The sequence below is a fragment of the Thalassophryne amazonica genome, chromosome 20 (assembly GCF_902500255.1).
Source record: "Thalassophryne amazonica chromosome 20, fThaAma1.1, whole genome shotgun sequence".
NCBI lineage: Eukaryota > Metazoa > Chordata > Actinopteri > Batrachoidiformes > Batrachoididae > Thalassophryne > Thalassophryne amazonica.
The window spans coordinates 57,398,592-57,417,119 of NC_047122.1; the positions used below are offsets into that span (position 1 = coordinate 57,398,592).

At 39.0% G+C, this 18,528-nt stretch overlaps 1 protein-coding gene across 1 annotated transcript in view; it reads right to left on the reverse strand.

The window, feature by feature from the left end:
- csmd2 (CUB and Sushi multiple domains 2) overlaps positions 1–18,528 on the reverse strand; it is a 662,931-nt gene that overhangs the window by 13,843 nt on the left and 630,560 nt on the right. Inside the window, exons 61-67 of the mRNA XM_034160153.1 lie at positions 16,761–16,934; positions 15,965–16,138; positions 12,821–12,894; positions 9,825–9,936; positions 9,390–9,569; positions 3,144–3,209; positions 2,749–2,910 (exon numbers count right to left, since the gene is read on the reverse strand). Coding sequence (XP_034016044.1) covers positions 2,749–2,910; positions 3,144–3,209; positions 9,390–9,569; positions 9,825–9,936; positions 12,821–12,894; positions 15,965–16,138; positions 16,761–16,934 — 942 coding nt within the window. The remainder of the gene's footprint in view (positions 1–2,748; positions 2,911–3,143; positions 3,210–9,389; positions 9,570–9,824; positions 9,937–12,820; positions 12,895–15,964; positions 16,139–16,760; positions 16,935–18,528) is intronic.

The following is an 18,528-nucleotide window of genomic DNA, read 5'->3' on the forward strand; positions in this document are numbered from 1 at the left end:
CTAAATACTGGTGTTTTGCATCATTATCTAAGTCAAGAAATAACTTGCTCAGCATGATGTCAACTTTGTTGGTTGTTTGTCTGGTGATCAAAATCAATGCCAGTATGATGAAAAAGATTCCTTTGAACATTCAGCCTGCATTGTTACATGAAATAGGAGGGATCACTGGAAAGATATTGTTGCACCTGTCAGTAGAGTTGATTTCTGGGCACACCTGTGGCGGATGCGACACCTGCAACAATCATCCTTGCTGTACAGTGCATCTGGAAAGTATTCACAGTGCTTAACTTTTTCCACATTTTGCTCTGTTAAAGCCATATTCTAAAATGGAGTAAATTCACTCACAACAAAATTATACTCACAACACCCCATAATGACAACATAAAAAATTGAATTTCTAGCAAGTTTATTTAAAATAAAAACTCAGAAAACACATGTACATAAGTATTCAACCCTTTGATCAATACTTTGTTGATGCACATTTGACAGCAATTACAGCCTCAAGTCTTCTTGAATATGATGTCACAAGTTTGTCACACCTATCTTTGGGCCGTTTTGTCCATGCCTCTTTGCAGCACCACTCAAGTTCAATCAAGTTGGATGAAGAGTGTCGATGCACAGCCATTTTCAGATCACTCCAGAGATGTTCATTTGGGTTCAGGTCTGGGCTTTGGCTGAACCACTTAAGGATATTTGCAGTTGTCTTGAAGCCACTCCTTTGATATCTTGGATGTCTGCTTAAGGTCATCGTCCTGCTGAAAGATTAACCCTTGCCCCAGTCTGAGGTCAAGATAGCTCTGGAGCAGGTTTTCATCCAGGATGTTTCTGTACATTGCTGCATTCATCTTTCCCTCAATCCTGACTAGTCTCCCAGTTCTTGCTGCTGAAAAACATCCCCAAATCATGATGTTGCCACCACCATGGTGGTGCCTGGTTTCTTCCAAATATAATGTCTGGCATTCACGAAAAACAATCCCATCTTTGTCTCATCAGACCATAGAATTTTGTTTCTCATGGTCTGATTGCTTTTCAGGTGCCTTTTGGCAAACTCCAGGTAAGCAGTTGTATGCCTTTTACTAAGGAGTGGCTTCCGCTTGGCCACTCTACCATACAGGCCTGATTGGTGGATTGCTGCAGAGATGGTTGTCCATCTGAAAGGTTCTCCTCTCTCCACAGAGGAATACTGGAGCACTGACACAGTGACCATTGGATTCTTGGTCACCTCCCTCACTAAGGTCCTTCTCCCCCGAACACTCAGTTTAGACATGTGGCCAGCTCCAGGAAGAGTCCTGAGAGATCTGAACTTCTTCCATTTCTGGATGATAGAGACCACTGTGCTCATTGTAACCTTCAAAGCAGTAGAAATGCTTCTGTACCCTTCCCCAGATTTGTGTCTCAAGGCAATCCTGTCTCAGAGGTCTACAGACAATTCTTTGGACTTTGTGCTCTGACATGCATTGTCAACTTTGGGCCCTTATATGTAGATAGGTGTGTGCCTTTCCAAATAATTTCCAATCAGCTGACTTTGGTGGACCCCAATTAAGCTGTAGAAACATCTCAAGGATGACCAGTGGAAACATGATGCACCTGGGCTAAATTTTGAGCTTCATGGCAAAGGCTGTAAATACTTTGGTACATGTAATTGCTTAGGTTTTGTTGTTGTTTTTCTTAATAAATAAGCAAAAATCCAAAAAGAAAAAAAAAATATTTTTTACATTGTCATTATGGGGTACAGTGTGTAGCATTTTGAGGGAAAATGAATTTCATCCATTTTGAAATAAGGCTGTAACATACCAAAATATGGCAAAAGTGAAGCACTGTGAATACCTTCCGGGTGCACTGTATTCTCATACAGATTTTATTTTGTTTATAGTAACTTCACTTAGCCTAACTATTATTTATTTATATTTGCTTCATTCTTGACTGTAAGTCAATTACAGCTGCTGTCACACAATTGGAAATTCTGTCATGTATGTTACTTGCATAAGCTTCTCCTCCATTACGAGTACACTGCCTTGCATAACCCTCATTGGCTGCAGGTGCAAAAGTCTGTGCAGTGTATGTTCAAATTTCAAACAAAATGGATTTTTGATCCAACTTGGCAGGGTTCTTAGCATTGGTGGGAATGCAGACATCTTAATGTAATTAAATGAAACACCCAACACTTTACCAATTCCCAGCATACACTAGGACAGTAATTCATTATTAGCATTTGTTAACAGAGATTTAACATCTGTGATAAGCGATATCACACATGGGCAAGCAAGTGCACTTGTGTGCCACTCCAGTTCAAGTTGGGACATTGTGTGGAATGTAAATAAAAACAGAATACAACCTATATTCAATTGAATACACCACAAAGACAAGAAATCTAATGTTCAAACTTCTAAACTTTAGTTTTTGTTTTGAAATGGACACCTGCAACACGTTTCAAATAAGTTGGGACAGTGGTATGTTTACCATTGTGTTACATCACCTTTTCTTCTAACAACACTCAGTAAGCATTTTAGAACAATGTCCCAACTTCATTGGCATTGGTGTTGTATATGTAAAGTTGCATTAAGAAGGGTATCTGGCATAAAATTTGTGCTAAATCAAGATGCAAATCCACCTGGGATCTACTGTGGCAACCCTAAATTACAAGAGAAGCCAAAGGGACTTACTTTTTATCTGTGATAAGAGAATGGCATCTATTCAAACCAAATAACTTTTCAATATTTGAATATATTATTTATTTGTCATACTTACCAGCAAGTTTGAGTTCCACCCCACTGTGATCGATGAGTGTACCATTAACCCGATTGCTAAAGGGTTCAAAGGCAGTGATTCTGAGCATAGCTGGCTGCTTTTTCCCCAGATACTCATAGGATCCCCTCCAGAGAGAGTTCTTGGCAAAAACGCCTCCAGGGACTGAAAGGCAAAAGAACAAGAGGATTTAAGAAGCAAAACATGGACAATGCATCATGATGTTTGGTGGGGAACATTCATAAACTCTGCTGAAATTAAAATTAATTAAGGATATTTTCAGAGCCCATCTGAGAACCACTGACATGCACTGTAGGTGTCTGTAGGTGTAAGTAAACATGAATAAATGTACAATGCAAGAAGGTTCATTCTCAAATTATGCATAGGATCTGGTTTACCTGGTAGTTTGGAGGGTGGCTCCTGCACTGTCCCAACTGGGCTCTTACCACTTGGACGATTATCAGCTAGAGTATAACAGAATAAAGGTAGTCACAGATCAATGACAGTCATCTCTGTTGATCAACGTTCTGCTTCTTTGGACACAGTGTCTTAATTCCATTCATACTGCACCAGTGTTCAGCTCCACTCTTGCATGATCTGCATTGCATCTAGCCATTCATTTATTGGTAACTGGAGTCTACAGTTCTCAAACACTGAAGGCATTTCAAGATGTATACGGCTGTGACTGGAGAAACTATGCATCATTCAAGTTTTGCTTGTTGCACCATCAGTCACAGCTTTTTGACAGAAAGACCCAGCGAAGGATTTTCAAACAAATTTAACAGATCAAGTATAGGCTCAGGTCTTCTATGTCCCTTCTGGCAAAACATAACTGAAATTTCACCTTGTTTGTCAGAAAATCATTCTCTGTACCTCTTTGTCAAGAAACTCGATGATATCTATTAACACATCTAGTCATCACCTTTGGTGAACTGTTAGCGTCCACGTTTCACACCTAAGCACCACAACTGTAAGGACTTGGCCTTTTGTTCTCCTGTAAAGATATCAGCACTGCCAAGCACCGCTGTCCAGTGACCTCATGACTCTTTAAGCTCTTCTCAGGCATTTCCCAATGCCCCCTCCCCATGACTCACTTCCAAAAATATGGAGTGGCGAACCTAGTTTGACCATATCTGTAAGTGACAGTGTTAATGTGTTTGTCTACATGTGGCCCTGTGATAGACTGGCAACCCTGCCTTTGGCCCAATAGCCGCTAGTATAGGCCCCAGCCCTCCATGACCCATAACTGGAATAAGCAGGTATAATAAAACTTTACAATTGGCCAAAAATAAAGGAGGCTTCTCACTTCCAAATGTGACAAATTACTACAGGGCAGCTCAAATAAACCCACTGATTGACATTTGCAATCCATCATATGTAGTTAAATGGAAAGAAATAGAATATCAAAATAATATTCAAATACAAGCCGTGATAGGAAATGTAGATCTTTAGAATAAAATTGATCAAATTAATCCTTGGACAGAATCAGCACTTAGGACTTGGACAAAACTTGTTAAAGAGTGTAATGAAACTTGCTTAAGGATTAGGTGGATAGCATATGACGAAGACTTTACCCCATCAAAGATTGACAAAAACTTTAAGGCATGGATTGGAAGGGGGTTAGTAAAATTTGACGATTTATACCATAAGGGCTGCCTGCAAAGCTTTCAAGATCTAACACAGACATATAACCTTACAAATGAACAAACTAGATGCTAATACACCACTATGTGGAATTATAAAAATTTTACTCAAATCTTATACATCACTTCCAAATGATAAACTAACTTCAAATATATACAATGAGTTGCAAAATGTCAAAGTTGAAAACACTATATATGTTAAAGAAAAACAGGAAAAAGAAGGTCATTTTGAATTGAACATGGACAAATGGTCTAAATTACTAGACATTTTATGGAAAAGTACGCCATCACTCACTTGAGGGGAATTTGCATGGAAAGGGGTGATTCCTTTCTTTAAAATACCAGCACAAAGAGGTTCAAACGCAGACACATCATGTTGCAGTATGTGTGGGATGAAAAAACCTCACCACCATCATATTTTTTGGAGTTGTCCCAAATTGTCTCACTTCTGGGTAAATATTAAGAGCACTATTGACAAAGTCATAGGAATAATAACTCATTTAAATTTTGAGACTATGTTTTTAGGGAAAAGGCTTGGTTGTATTAAGGGAATATGTAAAAAAAAAAAAATAGATATCTGTGGAATATTATGTTGGTTGCTTGTAACAAAAGAATAACTAGGAAATTACCCACCATAGAAGAATGGACAGATATTGTCAAAGACATTGCTCAGATGGAAAAACTGACATTTGCATTGAGACTCGACCACGAGAAATTTGAGGACTACTGGAAACCATAGACGGACTTTATGAACATTTGAAATGGAACAGTATAATGACACCCACTGTTCTACTGCTACTCCGTTAATATTTTTCATTTGCATGTTTATTTTTACTTTCTTTGATTTTGTTGATGTTTACTATTATATATTAAAAAAAAGACGGAATGTAAAGGTAACCAGAAACACTATTCTTGAGATGAATTATTGTTATTATGAATGTACGAAATATGTAAATATTCCAGTGTAAAGTTCGAAATTAAAAAAAAAAAAAAAAATTACAAAAAAGGAATAAGCAGGTATAGAAAATGAATGAATGAACATATCAGTGGTAAGGGTTTCATGAAACAGTGCTATAGAATGAGGACATGAACATGGATCCAGATTGTGTGATATTTTTTTAGTTACACTCAGCTATTTCCATCACCCGACTCTTGTGGTTCTGGCTGAGAATAAGTATGCATATAAATAAAATCCATTAGCTTGTTCCTGTAAACAGGTACAATATATGCCTCAGGAAAAGCAAATAAACTCATCATCTAGTTTTCTCTTTGAACACAACAGCTTGAGGGTAACCGTGGTGGGAGGAAGCCACCATCAGCACCTCCTGTTGAGATGCAGAGCTAATAACCCACGTGGTGCTCTGAGTTACACATGTCAGCGACAAGTCTTGACTCATGCGTCATAGACCAGCCCTGGCGTCCTTGTGGGCCTGTGAGTACGTGAGAGAAATGGCTTCTTGGCTCCAAGGGAGGTGCTTTAATAATGTCTTACCGCTCACAGGGACTACGCAACTACACCACAGTAGTAAATATACACCCACACAGACAAATAGAATGGAGGTGGCTCTATAACACGACTGCCAACAAAAAAGCTGCACTGATGTCAGTTTATGAGCACACAAACATCAGGTAGGATTAAGGTATGCAGGCAGATGCACAAATGTAGGTATTCACACACACACACACAACTCGCGAGCACTTGCCGAACCTTGTTCTTTATTAGCTGCCACTCTTTTGAGCCATCACTGCACCCACCGGTGCTGTTAATATCCTGTATGTGCTGAGGCCAGGTTGCTTTTTTTTGCCTTCAGTTTTAATAGCAGGGCCTTAAAAATATCCGTCACCCTCTATATTTCAGCTACAGCTTGGTGTGAAATCCATCACAGATATATCTCCTGTAGCACATCTCTCTCTTTAAGCCATTAGCCTCCATCTGTCTTTGATAATTGTGTGACAATGAGTCTATTTTTCCCTCTATATATTTAGGCAAAATGCTGGGGGTGTTTTAATGGCAGTCTATTTGTCTGTGAGACCTTGTTAACACTGCCTCACCATTTATAAGAGGTGCATTGGCTAACTGAATCAATAGGATGCATTGGCCTAATCAGGTTTTGCACCCTAGTTAATGTTTCAGTGCCTGTGCGTGTTGTGTTGCTGTGAGTAATTCCATGCAGTGTAATTGTGTGATGGATGGCCCATCCTACCTTGGCATGTGTCGGAGAAAAAGCAAACGATTCATCAACATTAGCCGAATCCCCATTTTCCCAACTGGAGTCACCACTGAGTCCTGTGCCACTGCAGACACCAGCGGTTTGAATAAACACTGTTAATGGATACTGAGTATAATGAATATTCGGTGTGCAGTACATCCACACACTTGGCTGGGAGGGAAAGTGGCCTCATTTGTAGTTGCACTAGAGTTTATGAATTAATGTGTGCTTTATCTCAACAATCTAAAGCTCACCATCTAAAACGCAAAGTACAAATGTATTTGGGATGTGTCCAACTGTTTTTTTTGCTAATTTGAGGCTGTGTAATCTGAAAGTAGGGCACTTAGCACAAAAGGGTTGGATTAATCCTCTCAATTAGGCATGGCTGTTTTGGACTAAACATGAAATAAACCAATCAAGGTGTGATCTGTCATTCCCTTTAAACCTCTGGGGTCTGAGGGTATTTTTTGGACAGTTCACTCGCCTGGCATAAATGTTTTTTTTTGTTTTGTTTTTTTTTTTGCTGTTAACAGCTCTCCCTGCATCCCACAATCAAGTTTTATGTCTCTTTTTCAGGACAACCTGTGCTTTCAGAATATATATATATATATATATATACACATATATGAGGTCTGTTAGAAAAGTATCCGACCTTTTAATTTTTTTTCAAAAACGATATGGATTTGAATCACGTGTGATTGCATCAGCCAAGCTTGAACCTTCGTGCGCATGCGTGAGTTTTTTCACACCTGTCGGTTGCATCATTCGCCTGTGAGTGGGCTTTGTGTGAGCAATGGTCCACCCCTCTCGTCGTTTTTTTTATTGTGAATAAATGTCTGAACGTTTTGGAGCTTTGCTGCATCAATTTTTTTTCCAGAACCTGTGAGAGATCTCCAGGTGGACACCGTTCGGAAAATTAATATGGCTTTCAGGGACGATTTTATGGGGATTACACAGATTAAGGAGTGATCCAGACGGTTTAAAGACCACCCACAACTTCTGAGAGCGCGCCGCGCTCCGAGCGCCGATCGACAGGCTCAAACCCCGCTGAAACAACCAGATCATTTCCAACGTGAAGGCTTTGTTGATCCGGGACGTCGTCTGACTTTCACAAAAAGGCAGAAGGCGTGGACATACGCACTTTTTCGGCACATTCCACTGTTACAGGAGTTTTTTTCATGGAAAGAAAAGCGGAGGGACACGCCACGGAGCCGTTCATTATGCGGCACAAAACCACCTCCATGTTGGTCTCACAGGACGGCTTTCAGGTGGATTTCAGATGGCTGTCGGTTGCTTTTCAGTCGTGTGATTATCTGAGAAATTGAGCATGAGCTGGATATGCCCCAACATGTCCTGTGAGGCTTCATCACGGCGTTGCTTTGCGCCATGCGGCTCCACCTCGACGCGCGGAACTCCGCTCCTCTTTCCATGACAAAAACTCCTGTAACAGTGGAATGTGCCGTTCATTTCTAAACTGGACACTGTCTTGATCCAGTATGTCGTCTGACGAGCACAGGAATTGTGAAAAGACGTGGACATCAGCACTTTTTCGGCACATTGAGACAGACGTGCGGAGGAGTTCCGCACGCATAGTCCAATACTGTCATGCCTGTGGTCTCTATACAAGGCATCCATTTGGTGTTTTATCATGACAGAACTGTGGAGAATAAAGGTGACAGTTGGTTATAAATAAAACATGGTCCCAAAACGTAATTAGGAAAAAAAAAAACAACAACTGAAGATTTTCACAACAGCAGAACAACATTCTTGTTTGCAGTGGTGATGGACTATGATGTTTGCAGATGACATTGTGATCTGTTGTGAGAGTAAGGAGTAGGGTGAGATTAGCCTAGAGAGGTGAAGATATGCACTGGAGAGAAGGTGAGTGAAAATCAATAGGTGCTGGATGGGAACTTGAGAGAGTGACGCATACCAGCATGGTTGCAAGGAGTAGCTGTGGTCATGGTTGATAAGTGTAAATACTTTTGGTCAAGTGTTCAGTGTAACGGAGAATGTGGTAGAGACATTCATAATTTGTACAAACTGCAGCAGAGGCACATAGGTTGTCGACGTGTTAGAGAAAGAAAGAAATGGATGGACTGCATTGATATAGCACTTTTCCATCTGAATCAGAAGCTCAGTGTGCTTTGCAATGATGCCTCACACTGACCCGCATAGACATTCACACATGGTGCTACCATGCAAGGAGTTCAAATGCATACTGGGAGCAACTGGGGGATTAAGGACCTTGCCCAAGAGCCCCGAGTGATTTTCTAGTCTGGTGGTGATTCGAACCGAGGATGCTCTGGTCTCAAGCCAAATGCTTAACGACTACACCATCACCTACCCACTATCCCATCACCTGTCGATATCTACGTGTGCAGAAGGTCTCAAGCTCCATGTAGCTTCATAAATCCATCATGCAAAATTTGACACTGTTTCACTTTGCCCAACAGCAGTTACATCATTACACTGCACATGAATTTATATTATTGATAATCCTAATTTTATTATTATTCTTTCAGCATTTTAACACTTTCAAATGATATTGCATTCAAAATGCATGTATTTACCAAATCCAGGATAAACATGAAAATAGATTAACCATGTTTGACCAGTTTTTTCAAAGTCTAATCTGAGTCATTCCAACATTTGTTCATCAAACATTCACACTCATCAATCTTATTCATCTCCTGTATGAGAGTGTTCCCACATCCACGCTATTTATCACTGAAACAGTTTGGATCAAGCATTTATTCATATCACTTTATGGATTTTCTTGCTTTTGTACCTGCACACAGAGGTGGTTTCCCTGTCCAGCTCCCATCAGCCCTGCAGGTCCTGTGTTCAGATCCACCAGCCAAGTAAAAACCAGTTTGACATGTATAGATCAGGGTGTAGCCAAGAGATGGCAGTTCAATGGCTCTCACATCAGCCTGAGCTGGCAGCTCAGGTTGGCTGCAGTGATGAGCTGGGTGTTGAAAAAGGCAGAATGAAAGATTCAATATGAAGAGAAACACTTTTTTGAAGAGATGGGGCAGGGGAGCAATAAATGGTGAATAAAATCTGAAGAGACTCAGTCAAGGCAGAGTCACGGTAGAGATACAAGGTCAAAAAACTCAGGTGCACAGAATGTAATGTTATTTACATTAACACAAATCTTTTCACACCGTCTCCAGCTGATTTATTCAAACGCCTGGGCAATATGATCTCAGTGTAAGCTTACCAATGCACTCAGGTTGAAAACCACTCCAAGTGAGATTTGGCAGACAAGTGCGAGTAATGGAGCCCTGAAGTAAGTAGCCCTTTCTGCAGCTGAAGAGCACTGTGCTGCTGATCTAAAAATAGACAGAGGATGCTTGAGGATGTACAGAGGAATATCACTATGAGACTTGTTGATGACAGCAAAACCCCAAAGCGGCAGCTTACTGACAACTAGAGGTGGGCGATACTGGGAATTTTGGTCTTGATCCGATACCAAGTAAATACAGGCCCAGTATTGCCGATATCGATACCAATACCGATACCGATACTTTTTCATATTTAAGCTTCATAGATCCAAAGGATCCAAAGACCTGGGATAGAATTTTGCCAAACATTGTACGTGACAACAAAATACTTTATTATCACAATCAACATTTTTGTTTAAAAACATATCACTCAACACAACTTAAAACAAAATCTCCTGAGGTAGAGGGCTGACAAACCACAATACAACAAAATTAACACACCACAACAAATACTGTAAACTTATTCTGTTTTTCAAGTCGAACAATACAATAAAATCATACAAAAAATAAGGAATTTCTTTCCTTCAGTGCACTTCTCTACGTTGTTTCTTAAATAAAGAGTGTAAAAAAATAGAACTTAAAGCAAATTAAAACAATCTGCTGAGGTTAGAGAGCTGACAAACCACAATAGAGAAAAACTAAGACACCACAACAAATATTGTAAACAGTTTCAAAGAATAAGGAATTTCATCCCTTCAGTGAACTTCTGGCTTTAAACAAAATAAAAACATTAAGTGAAAATTAAATAAAGAAAGTATAAATAAAGAAAGAAAGAGAGCAAACAGAGAATAGACTTTGATGAATCTGCGTGTGCAGCAGTCAGTGTGTGCGGGAGAGAAAAAAGCTTGAGTATCGATCTTTTTACACGAGGATCGTTCAATATCAATAATTTAAGCCAGGAAAGAATTTTATTTGGCACCACTATAATTTTATCTATTAGCTTTTAAATAGGGGCTTCATAATTGTATGACATTACCAATACTGTACAATCAAAATTTGTGCCATCTAGAAGAAATTAAAACACCCCCGAAGGGTAAATTTTCATAAGAACATAAGACAGCATTGAACTAGTTACTGGAGCAATGGTGGTGACCAATATAGTCCATGGCACTGACATCATAAATCATGTGGGTGCTTCCCCAGACTTGAACAAGGGATTCTGGAAAGGACACAGTGATAGCCAACCAGAGTAGAGAGGCACCGTGACATCACTGGCTGGTCTCTCTGGCTGCTAATCCAACATGGGGAAAAATGCCCTGAACAAACCGTGTTTCTGTATAAATCTAACATGTTTTTCACACATTATGTAAAAGAGAATGACAAACACTTCTAAAACTAAATATTCTGTTTTTGTAACCTGATAGCACCTGTGAAGTGATTTAAATGACGTCATGGATATTAGCGTGCACGCGGTACATGCTCACCCACTGTCAAAGATAACTTCCTGTCTTTTCAAAAGCTTATGCATGCACACAGACACACACCCTCCTTCAGAAGCTGGACATTAAAATATTTGTTACCTTTATAAGATAAATATGTTCTCTTCATTAAAATAAGCTGTAATTTTACTAGATGTTTCTGAAATAAATAGCCAATTTAACACATTCAGTAGAAAATATTTTTTGTCAGTTCAGTGAAACTGGGGTGGCCCCAGTGGTGGGCACAGTTCTGCTAATCCACTAACTTCTAATTAACGACGCTAACTTTTATTAGCAGAATAGCTTTTCAGCTAATGTCAAAACCATCAGTGGATCAATTAGCTTCACCTAAATTTAGTTCCACTAATTTAGTCTGCTAACTTTTTTTTTTTACCTAGTAACGGTGAAAAACATTTATAAACCCTAAAATTATACATGTTGGCTCTTGCCTGCTATGTATTTTGAAGCAGTCAAGCAGCTGAGAGAAGCTGAACTCAACTCTACCTGAGTAGAAGCAGCCAGGCAGCCAGGCCGCCAGGCCGCTGCCGCTGCTGCAAAAGTAAACAAAAGTCATATCTTTTCACAGCATACAGCAGTCGAGCCGTGAGGCTGAAGTCCTCAACAGGAAAGCAGGTTTGACCTATGGTTTTGATTTATAAACCAAATTCATCTGGATAGTTTAACTACATTATTGTCAAGTCTGTCATTTGTACAAAGTAAAAATATAACACAAATCTTTTAATTTTAAAATAATGCACTAATTCTGAAGGTTTGAACATTAACACACACAGATGCCAAAATGCATGGGTAAACTGAGCCTCCAGTCACTGATTGGTTGATTCATTATATGTAAAAACCAACACACAAGTTAACGTGTGTGTTGTTTTTTACAAATAAATGTCTAGTTGTAAAATGTCTTTTTTTTTAATTTGTAAAAAAAAAAACGCATTTGCAAAACTGAAAATTCTGTTTGTTAAGTTGTGATTCAGCATCAACCCTTTGATATAACCGGCATTATTCACACTGTCATCCAGGAAATGGGTCAAAATGCATAGAACACTGCCATCTACTGATTAGTGGTTATCAAAGCTAACTTTTTCTTTAGCTGTACCCACCACTGGGTGGTCCTATACCTTTAAGTGCTTGTTACTAATTTCAAAAGAATGCAATGAATAGATAAAATAAAACATGAAAATCCAACAACTCCCAATATTACACATGAGAACAAATGAATGAATCATTGTCACTGAATTTCAGGTTATGAGCTGTGCAATGATGGGATTCCTCATAACATCAAGTTAAGGTTAACACCAATTTGTCTATGCGGTCCACATGGTGAAAAAGCATGTTGGCACAGTCAGTAAGTGAAGAAAGCAAACATAAAAAAAAAAAAAAAAATCAATGAAAAAAATATGATTTTTTTTTTTCTTTCTTTTAGTGCTAAAATGTAACAGAATAAAGAGTGAGGTTACAAATGGTAATTCAGTCTCCTGTGGGACTAGATTTGTTTGTACCTGATAGCCTTGACTGTTGTTCTGATTTCCGAACAGTGGAGTGCCAGGGTCTCCACAGGTGGTATGGGTGGGATCTGAAACAAGTGTATACAAAACAATTGTATGACCATCCTTTTCACAGTGACACAAGCTCCATTTAATATCTGTGCAAGCCACAACAAGTGAACATATCACCATGGAGTCACTGCATGTAACATTACTGTTTTCATGGCTTTATCTACAATTGCAAACAGTAAATTACAGTATGCAAGCAAATACACATGCAAAGTGGAGTGCAAAAGCACACACACACAATTCCATTTGTTCTTTGCAAACATGGTCTGTTATGTTTGAGTATATCCCATAACACAATATCGCATTTTTTAAGACAGGAATGTGATTCATTTGAAATGCTTTGTCTTGATCAACCTTATTTGGTCTTTCTATGGAATTTTTGTCAATTTTAGAGTATTTTCCATCAGTTGTTGCAAGTTTCCCTTTTTTCAGTGTATCATCAAGTCAAGGAAAAAAGCTACAACAATATGAAAAAGTTGGATGCTAAAATATGCTGAGGTGGTTGTATGCACAGTTTATCCTGCAGTTCTGAAGGCCCAGCTCTCACAGGATAAAGCAGGGGTCCACTGGGCCTAAAACCTTCTGAAAGTACTGAATAAATAACAAAAGCACCTGTGAGTAGATCTGCCTGTCTCTGTTGCTGCAGGCAGTGGAGCTCATTGTGTAAAGCTGCCGCCGGTAATTCATTTTGGTGAAAAGGCTTCACAATAAAAGTATTTCAACATTGAAAGCAGCAGCAGCGGCAGCCACGAAAAAAGGTTTTGCTATGAAAATGTACACTGACCTTGCAGTAAAATAGCATTTGGGCTTTAATATCACTGAGGACTCATTAGCTCGAATGTATCGTTGTCAACAAATTTTGTCAGGAAGCGCTTAAATGGTGTGTGTCTGAAACAGACTGCAGCAAGCAAATGACAAGGGATGATAAAGAAGAATGAGCCACCATGAGTGACAGCATCTTATCTAGCTAAACTGTGTCATTAACCCTCTGTGGTCCGAGGGCATTTTTTGGACAGTTCACTCGCCTGGCATAAATGTTTTATTATTGCTGTTAACAGCTCTCCCTGCATCCCACAGTCAAGTTTTATGTCTCTTTTTTCAGTACAACCTGTGCTTTCAGAATATATATGTTTTTGTTCTGTTTTATAAGTGTAATAAAGGTTTACAATCAAAACTAGGCAAGGAAAAAAATAAAGTGAAAAATAATTTTACACACACATTTATTCAAAACACACAGCAAACTATAATAAACAACTGTTTTGACACTTTATAAAGGTAATTTGAGGTCTTGTGTGAAAGTCTGTACAACAAAAAGGTTCAAACAATAAACACAAATGCACATTTTGAACAATATATACAAAATGGTCTATGCGTTTTGTTGTCCATTGATATGGTAAACAGTGCTTTACGCAGAGAAAGCAACAGAGTTATCCAGTAACATTCACATGCAAACTAGTGGAGCAATCCTGATAGTTACACACTCTTTGTTTGAGCACGTGAGATTGTCATCAGAGGCTCTCCGTCTGCTCCTGCTTTCACTGATCGCTGTGCGTAATGGCCCAGGGCGCACTATGTACTAATAGTATGTACTCATTGGAGCACCCAGGGGGCTATTCAAACGGGCCAACCAGTAACACATCACTCCTGAAAACGATCTTTGGCTTTCCATGTGAGGTAAATCTGCCCTATGATTGGATTTTGTAAAACCATGTGACAGTGAACCAATTCCGATTGGACACTCACATTGTGCACGTCATCACACAGCTTCTATGAGGAGTACAAAGATGGCCGATGGCTGGCTCAAAAGTCTGCAGAGTTAACATTTCAGCAAAAAAAGTAAGTTTCTATCTCATATCATTCAAAAGTTATTTATAATTTAGTAAAGCTTGGTCTTAGCCGTCGTATACGATGGCATCTGCCCCAGAGGGTTAATTAAAAAATAAATAAATAAATAATATCAAAGTGACACACTGGGGTGTACACACTTTTTAACACTTTGAACAGTGTGTCAGAAACCACAGTATTGCCATGGTATCCACTCCCATAATTTTGTAACGCTTTTAGACGCTTTTAGACAAAATTCTTTTAGACGCTTATATGCTTTTTATTGATATTGTGTATTATATAACGGCTGAGTGGATCCTTGTCATTTGATTGGTGCTTTGTATGTCACCTGACATGTATTATTCGTCACATTTGTGTTGCATTACATTTAGAGTGCAATTTCGCTCCATTTAGAGTGCAAATTTGGTTCCATAGTTTTTGTAGCATTGCACTCTGTGCACACACATGTGGATGCGCGCACACACACACACACACACACACACAATGCACACGTGCGCAGACACACAAAACAAATTCCCTGTGCTGTAAGCCGTTTGGAGGCATTAAGAAGTTAGAATGAAAAAGGCTAATTTCTGACATGATTTTTTTGCTGCATTGAGGAAGTACACAGTCCTTTTTTTTAGAAATATACCATTGAACTCAAACATTCTATTATTTGTATAATATATCAGTTTATTAAAATATAGCACTTGCTGCTACTTGCTTTTAATAATAAATAATTCCCTTTTGAATTATAAATTAAGCCCAAACTATGTGGTAATTCAACATTTCAATCTCATATGGAGTATTAACACAGCCTCACTTTACACAGAAATGTGTTCAAATATATGGACAATGTGTCAGTAAATTGTGAAGCTGAAGAACCTTGTCTGTGTTTCTCTCCTCCGTGTGTAAAATCATGATTTTGTGGACCTGACAACTGCTTGAACAAGACATTCCAAGGGAAACGTCGGTGTGACGAGCGGCTTTTGGAATTAATGTCTCAAGTTATAAGGATTTGCATTCTATACCACGTTCAAAGAACAAAATAAAGCTGAGAGAAAGCACAAAGGATCTGTGTTATCTACAAAATGTTTCTGACTACAGTGCAATTTTCTTGTGGAAGTAATATTCAAACATTGTTGCCTGTCAGCAATGTCAAAAGTGTGTTGTAGTTCTTTTAAGCAGGAAAAGGCAACCAGAAGCAAAACAGAGAACGTAAAGGCTTTGAATGCAAGACCCTGTGTGTACTGTAATGTAGCTGACCTATGCACGAGGGCTGTGTGCCACTCCAGATACCATCGTATTGGCAATATCTCCTGGTAGAGCCCACCAGGACGAGGGGAGGAGAGCAAGAAAAGGAGACGGAGGAGAGGTAGGTGAAACCTCGATCTTCTCTTCTGCCCTGGGCTGGTATACCTGGGTCTCCACAGAATACAGCTGCAAAGTTCACCAAAGAAAGAGGTGAATGAAAGGCGAATTTAAACCTGTAACCCAAATTAGATGTCATATTTTCCAGTGTTTGTGACGGCCACTCACTACTACAGAATGTTACAATGGGCTTGTGCCTCATCTTTCTCCATCAGCAAACACCTATTATTTTCCAATGTGCTACCATTTTTTTTTTTGTATTTATTTCATGCAAAGACATTAATTAAACCATAGAAACTAATTATATATTACATACAAACAAAATTTTCCAGGCGGAATTAAATGTTAAACAAACGCACTCCCACCAGGAGTGTAGTGAGTGGCCGTCTTTAGTTCAACCTTTATTTCTAAATCACATTTAAAATGACAGCAGGTGATCAAAGTGGTATACATCATCAAAAAATGGGCACCAAGTTACCTCCAATCGTAAATAAATAAGTTAGAAATAATAAAATTGCAAGAGGCAAGTAAACAAATAAAAGATAAAGTAAAATAAAGAGTAAAACATAGTAGGACATAGAGATGAAATTGCTAATTTAGGAAACAGAAAAATAAATAGGTTTTAGGCAGTTAAAACAAAACAGAAAATAAATCAATATGCTATGTGGAATTCCCGCATTATCCCACTTACGGAAGCATTGTGGTTTCTCGCCACTCCAGTTGCCACTGCCTTGACATGTTAGCACAGTGGGCAGTGAGAGCTGGTACCCTTGGTTGCATGAGTAGCTGATGCTGGAACCCCAAGTGAAGTCTGAACCAACGACTTGTCCGTTAGGGATGCTGGGCGGCGGGCCACAAACAATCGCTACAAGGAAACAGTTCTGTCATTACTGGGGTGGACAGGTATAATTATCCCAAGCAATTTTTGGGACTGATAATGCTCAATGAGACTGATGAGGCCTAAATAAATAATTATTCACCTTTCTGACATTGCAACATTTTGAATAAAAAACACTACAATGCTAATTGTCCCCAATTGTTTTGATAACGTCATATCTTAAAAAATGCAATATCATATTTTCATGGAATACAGTGGGCAGATAGCTCTTGTATCAAGCAAGAGTTAATTAGTTTGAAGCACATGCAGATCCAGATTAATTTTTAATTCACATTTTTATAACATTTCCCACTGAGCTCCATGTGGTATTTGCACTGTGGGAAAACATTGCCTCCCACTCGCACTTCAACATATTCAAAGACAGATGCACAGAGGATTGGTGGGCCTTGCTGGAAGTACACATTCATTGAATATCATCTAGTTTTATACTGAGTTGTTGCGCTGTCAGGTAATATATTTTCAGAATCAGGCCAGAATGATGGGTTTGTTTATATTAAAGGATGTTTGATAAAAACTGCAACTGTTACTGTGGTCACAAAGCACTGTAGACTTGATGACACTCAGACTATTGCCAAGAAGACCAACTGAAGACCAATGGATGATTGCAACGTTCTCATAAACAAAAGAAGAAACCTATGTTTTATGCAGCTAAGGAAAGTATGACATTCCTGGGTATGCTGCTTCAGGTGTTCAGAGTATGTGGAGGACAAGAGAAACACCTGAGACAAGTCCAGTGTTAAATTGCCACCACTGACACGGAATCTTCCAGTACTACAGGACTGTAAACATCTGACTGTACAACATATTGACCAGAGGTATTCTCTCATAGACTCCACAGTGTTTGCTGCATGTTTGAAATTGTTTGGGGATCAGATGGTACGTATGACTCAGGAACAGGCTACATTTCACAATCAGTATCAAATAAGGGACCACGCACTAATGCCACACACTGCCACATCCACCATACTACAGAAATAATCATTTATGGGTACACTGCCATGTATCTGTTTCAACCAGGGGGCTCATTTGGCTTATTTGAACTCATCAAGTCCTCAACACTGAGGTCATGTCCAGACAAACATGCCACTTGACTAAAATGCCATGATAATTCCTTCACCGCACAACTGGCATGCCTCCTGTGAGTTTCTCTAAGTAACTGTTCATTCAACACAAAGTCCTTCCAGTGGTAGCCAAAGACCAAGCACAAGTTCTAACACCAGTGACATCTGATCAACACCTTAGGAAACTGGTTAGCAAACATACACTCACTAAGTTTTAAAGTAAACAGCAAATACTGTAGGTATATTCAGTGGTAGGCACAGTTCCGCTAATCCACTAATTATCAAAGCTAATGTTTTCATTATTGGAATAGATTTTCAGATAACTTTTAAAACCATCGCTGTAACAATTAGCTTCCTATAAATTTAGCTCAGATATTTTTAGACCGCTGACATATTTATATATTTTAACAGGTAGAGTGAATAAACCTTAACAGTTAAAAACATTTGTGAAGTCTGAAATCAAAGATTTTAGGACCTCCCTGCTAAATGTTTTGTAGCAG